Source organism: Alligator sinensis, unplaced genomic scaffold, assembly GCF_000455745.1.
Source record: "Alligator sinensis unplaced genomic scaffold, ASM45574v1 scaffold210_2, whole genome shotgun sequence".
Taxonomy (NCBI): Eukaryota; Metazoa; Chordata; order Crocodylia; family Alligatoridae; genus Alligator; species Alligator sinensis.
Genome location: NW_005841946.1, coordinates 2,691,686 through 2,697,685, shown reverse-complemented (window position 1 = coordinate 2,697,685; position 6,000 = coordinate 2,691,686). Strand labels below are relative to the sequence as shown.

Genomic DNA, 6,000 nt, shown 5'->3' with positions numbered 1-6,000 from the left:
CAGGAATGGGGTGCAGCAATTCCCTGCCAGGTAATGGTTGGTGGCTGAGTTTGTTGGATTCTAAGAACAATCCAAGTAGTTCTGGAGTGCTGTAAACTGCATATTGAAAAATGAATGTATATAGCCATTATTGCAATGGAAGACTTCAGCCCTTCAGTAAAGTGCGTAGCAGCCAATTTGGGACTGACTTCTACCCAGATAGTGGTTGAAAGAACAGTATTGGGAAACCCTCTTCAGTACAGATTTGCATGGTACAAAGTGGTGATCCTTGAGCACTTTGGGGAAGCTTGTTTTATGTTCCTGGCTATTATTCCCAAGGAGCCATAGTCAGCTAGGTAGGAGACATGGTCATATACAACTGGCCTCTCCCAGTATTCACTGTGAGGATCAGGGCCAAGCAAGGGTAAGGGTTGCTGTTGAGCAGGTTTGTCCTCGAACCCCAAACCAAATGAGCTGCTTACATCTGCCCTGATCAGATTGAAGAATTCAAAGAACATTCACTCAGCCATTAAAGCTTTCAGCTGTGTTCCTTTGAAGGGAAAAGTCTGAATTTAGCCCTCATTTTTTCCAAGACACTAATAGCCTGTGGCTGTTTGAGTTATGATTTAAATTAACTAATTTTGCAGCTCAGTGGACTGAGGAACATCTCTTATGCATTCTTCAAAGAAAGAATGAAAAATCTGAGGAGGTTCATTGTCTAGATAGAACCTCTCATAATCTCACCATTATAAAGGCACCTTGAAAAAGCAGACATCTAAAGCTAAGAATTAGAAGGGTGTAAAACAATCAAACGCAGATCAGATTCTTAGCAACTTGATCTCTTATATGAGGCACCACTGTGCTGGCCTATCAGGTGACTGATTGCAAAGCAATGAAAAATGTACTGTGCAAAATCTTTTCATAGTAAAGCATCTTCTTGGCAAGCTCTGCAGCAAACAAAAGCACCACAGAGATGATGCAAGTGGCAGAATGGGCTGTTGAAAAGAAGAGCATTGTGAACTGTGTGTTCTCTTTCCATCTGCTAAAAATCTGGATTATACATCTGGATATAAAGAATAAATATTTAATTTCACCTGGGTTTGGTGTTCCTTACTTCTTGATCTAACCTGTTGTGCAGAGTTGGTGTACAGAGGTCAGACAGCAGCCATATTCTAGCATAGAAATGGCTACATTTCACTGGGGTACACACAATCCAATTATTTTAGGTAACTCGTAGGGAATTTTTACAGCCAACTTTGGGCTTCGTTTCAATGGAAAATCTTATCATGAGTACCTATCACTGCTGCTGAAAGATCTGAACAGACTAGTATGCGAGCCTATAATTGTTAGCAATGTATGGAGGGTCTAATGTACCTTACAGCTCTTTCCTTGGTGTGGCCCCAATTGATACCTGTGGAAATTAGGTTGGCCCTTTTCTTTATACAATGATAACAGATTGCATGTCCCTAGCATCTTTTGTCTGAGGGTTTTGAGTCCACAGCAGTTGCGTGGCCTTATGAGAAGGTAGTCTCTATGCTGAAAGGATGCAGAGCTTTGTAAGACTCAAAAATGTAATTTTACTAATCAGTCTATGTTTATTGGTAGCAGCATATGATACTTATAAAAATGCATCCTATCCTATTTGCTTAATTAAAACTTTAGAAGGTACATACAACTATTTATTATGTAGAGCATTTAATTTGTAGTGGTTAAATGCATTATGTAATGTACTTGTAATACAAGTGCCTAACTCTGCAGACTTTATAACAGTAATCCTTATCTACCTAGTCCATGTAAATAGGGACTGCTTGCATGAGTAAGGATTTTCATGGTTGAGCTGGGTGGTCCCAATGGGACAACTGGCTTGAGTGAAGTTAAGTACAGGTATAAGTGTTTGCCATGTTGATGCCTGTCTATAGATGAAGGCATGTTGAGTTGAAATTGCTGATATATCCTTTTATTTCACACTAGGTTGTCCTAGTAACTGATGGCTGCCTAGGGATTGGCAGAGGCTCTCTGCGGCACTCCTTAGCTACTCATAACCAACGAAGTGAAAGCAACCGATTTCCTCTGCCTTTCCCCTTCCCCTCCAAGTTGTACGTCATGTGCATGGCTAATCTGGAAGAGGTGACTCTTTTCACAAATTATTTTTCAGTGTTGGGGATAATAGTTCCTTACATGTTCTCAGTCACTTTCTAACGTCCTAGTTCTATAGTGCTTGGTTTGGGTGATAATTTGGTCACATTTAACTGCAGTGTTTGCTACTTAATTTTATGACTACCTTTAGATTAAAAAACATGAGGTTCCAGACTCTGATGATTCTTGGCAGTTTTGTTCTAGGGAATTATCCTCTTTATTTCAGGATTTCTGTGGGTACAACTTTCTGTGCTAGGTGAGGCTGAGATGTTGAAAAATAAGGTCCTAAAATTAGTCTCCAAAATCCATATCCTGTCTTCAGTAAATGGCTCATTTTTCAAGTGGACTACTGGATGCCCAGCATTTCGGAAAAATGAGTTGTTTATTTGCAAATGTAAATGTAGACTTTCAGCTCCTGGGTTGGCATTCTGAAAAAAAGATTCCTAATCTGTGTTGGTTTTCATGAGAGTTTGACCATATCACTCTTGGGCACCTCCAAAAATCTGAGCTCCACTTTTGAAAATCTTAGGGTTATTTAGTAATAAAAATGTTTTTTTGTTTGTCACTTATATTTTTCCATAATGGGCACGCCAGAAATGCCATGAATAGAAGGATTTTCCTTTTATGCAGGTGTGCTGCTTATATTGCAGGTTGGAGATCTTTGTCAAGGATGATTTTCTTGATCAAGCTGATAAAGTGTTATTAACATTTTAGAATAAATTGAAAAATCTTCTTAAGGTGATCTTTTATTAATAGGATGTGCAGTCACTCTCACAAGCAATCTCTGAGAACCTCCCATGGGAAGAGAATAATGTTTTGCTAGCCCTCTCTTAAAATTATATTATTCTAAAAAATCGGGAAGCCATTATAGTCACTAATAAAATACAGCTATGAATATATTTCTAGGTTGCATCCAATCCAATGTTGCACTAAACATAAGACATGCATGGTTTGTGCTGAAGTCCAGTTAACTTAATCTTAGCTAGAGCTGGTCAAAAGATACAGAAAGGAGAATCTTGATGAGAAGTTTTGCTGGTGTCCTTTAAGCAGAGTTGGAAATGGCCCCATTTTTAATTTTAAAAGTTTGAAATAAATTTGTCATTGAATGCATCAAAATCACTAACATAGTGGCTGTGAAAAATGTTCATGTGTTAAATTTTCATTTTCTGAATTGAGAATGAAGAATTTAGGAAAGGCCAACAGATTTTTCATCTTCAAATGAAAACCTCTTTATTAAAAAAAAATTGACTGGCCTAAGGTCCAGCCATTTGGATTTAGGCTTCTCCTCAACTGTCTACCTCTCACTGGCAAGAACCATTAGGAAGAGTTAACGTACAGACGTATTGTGAGGCTCTGTTCTTTTCCAATGGTAAAATATCTGCATCCAGCCCATTCCTAATTAAGAAATGTAAACTCTGCCTGACTGCAGTTAAGGTGGTCTAAAACTGCACATTGAGGAAGGCAGGATACAGTTTGTGGTTAGTGGATAGGGCAGGGGCAAGCAATTATTTTGGGCGGAGAGCCGCTTACTGAGTTTTGGCAAGCCATCAAGGGCCGCATGACAGGTAGCCCAGGGCAGATTAATATTGCTTTTCTAAATTTTTTAAGGGCCCCGCAGGCTGGATAGAATGGCCTGGCAGGCCACATCCGGCCCCCGGGCCACATTTTGCTCACCCCTGGGATAGGGCCTAGTGAGGAAAACTGGGCTGTGGCCTGCACTTCATCACTGTTGCATTGTAGGTAATTACTTGGCTAATAGGAGTTTTGTCACTGGCTTCTCTGAAACTGGGATTTCACCCTTCATTTCTCAGACACACAGCTCCTGATGGAGAGAGTGCTATTTGCAGTGCCTTGCCATTATTGGTAAAGTGCTGTGAGATTATTTCTATTGCAGTGGTGCCTGGGGGATCCAGCCAGAGATAATGGCTATGCTGCGCCAAGCACTATACAAGCACATAGCAGAAAAATAGCCTCTACTCCAAGGACCTTACTCTCAAAGTAATCCTTTGAGGAAAGGCACTCTAGAAATACGCTGTTTATGTTATTAAAGGTACTTCAGTACTCTTGAAACCTAAGTGTTCTTGTGAGTACTGGAGCTTTTGAAAAGGCTTTGGAAACTATGATTTACCAGCTGCAGTATAAGGGCCATATTCTGGCTAATAATAAAAGTTACATTAGGAGTAAATTTCTTGCAGGAGCAAACTCTTTGGCTTCTTTAAAAATTAATTAGATAATTTTCCATTCACACAGACCTTACTCTTATTGGCAGAGAGAATCTTAAAATCTGTGTAATAACACATTTGTTCTGTTCTTGTGCTATATGGATATCTTTTCTTTTTCTTTGCAGCTCCAGAGCTCGGATTCTCTCGATTGTCTGGAACGACTCATAGATTTGAACAATGGGGAGGGACAGATTTTTACCATTGATGGACCTCTTTGCTTGAAGAATGTACAGTCCATGTTTGGGTTAGTAGGCTTGTAACTCATATGGTTCTTAATTTACACCTGTAAAGAAAATCCTAATGCAAGATAACTGATAATTTGTGATATTTGAACTCAGAGGTTTTTTCTTTCCAACATCGTTTTGACTGTATTATTGATTTACCTTGTCCTTCTTGGGTTATGGCTGGTATTTATTTTGTGTACTCTGTAATTAAAAAACAGCAGTGTCCATATTTACAGATATTTTCCTTTAATTTGACAACTTGGGATGCAAATTTGCCTGGAACCTTTTCAAGAACCAGCATTAATGCCATAAAATTCATAATGTACTGTAGCATTTCATCACTGGGAAATGCTATAACTATCAAGTTAACTTCAGATTTTATAAAAGATTTGGGAGCTCAGCTAGTGCACTTTAAACAAGCTTAAATAATTTATTTTCAACTGATTTGTGTTACTTTTTCCCTAATAATAAACGATCATGTTCTAGAAAACTAATAGACCTGGCTTATACACCATTCCACGCTGTTCTCAAATGTGGCCACTTAACATCTGATGTGCAAGTATTTCCCAGACCAGAACCTTTCATTATAGATGAGGAAATAGATCCTATCCCCAAAGCAATAAATACAGGTAACAAATGTTTGTTTTGTTTTTGATTTAAACTTACTTTAGTTTTAATTTTTATTTCTCTTCTAGCATCCCCCACCTTGCATAGTGCGCGTTCCCTCCTCACTCTCTGCCCCGCAAGGAGTGGCATGTAGTCACCAGTAACACTGCAGTTGTGCTCACCCTTTTCAGACTCCTGTACGGGGCTGGAGTGATATAGAGGGTTTCTAAAAGCTTTGTTTCACCCAAGGTGAAAATTTCCCTGGTGCAGGGGCAGGCGGACAGCTGCAGACTGACCTCCAGGGATTTCTCTGAAAGTATGATGTAGAGGGTAGAAGGGACATGTTGGGCTAGAGCAGCATTTCTCAACCTGTAGGTTGCCACCCGAAAGTGGGTCACAAGAATATATGAAAGGGTGGTGAACAAACTTTAAAAATGGATCAACAAACTAAAAATAGATTCTCCTTTAAAGGAGAAAAACGTGGGGAAACCATGGGCTTTCCATTGCAAGCTTTCAGAGTCCCAGCCTTCAAGGGGCTGCTTGGGTCCTGCCATACCCCACACATACCTACTCCCTGCCCCACACACTGGAGGGTGGGGGGCAGTGAGTCAGGAGTGAGGGGCACCAGGTTGAGACTGGACATCAATGTTTACAAATGGGTCCTGATACAAAAAAGGTTGAGGACCACTGGGCTAGAGCATACAGCAGTGTGGAGAGTCTAATTGTCCGTATACAGTGGGAGGGGGCAAAGGATTCTTAAAGTCTCCTTTGTCCCTAGGTTACAAGTTCTAGTCTGAACCTCTTAAATGGAGACTGGCTGGTTTTAGGAGTCT

General features: G+C 40.0%; 1 protein-coding gene across 1 annotated transcript in view; it reads left to right on the top strand.

The window, feature by feature from the left end:
* The window catches only part of INTS14 (integrator complex subunit 14), a 17,668-nt gene that overhangs the window by 2,063 nt on the left and 9,605 nt on the right, over positions 1-6,000 (top strand). Inside the window, exons 2-5 of the mRNA XM_006020085.3 lie at positions 1-30; positions 1,951-2,106; positions 4,463-4,581; positions 5,048-5,190. The exon at positions 1-30 is cut by the window's left edge and continues 96 nt beyond it. Coding sequence (XP_006020147.1) covers positions 1-30; positions 1,951-2,106; positions 4,463-4,581; positions 5,048-5,190 — 448 coding nt within the window. The remainder of the gene's footprint in view (positions 31-1,950; positions 2,107-4,462; positions 4,582-5,047; positions 5,191-6,000) is intronic.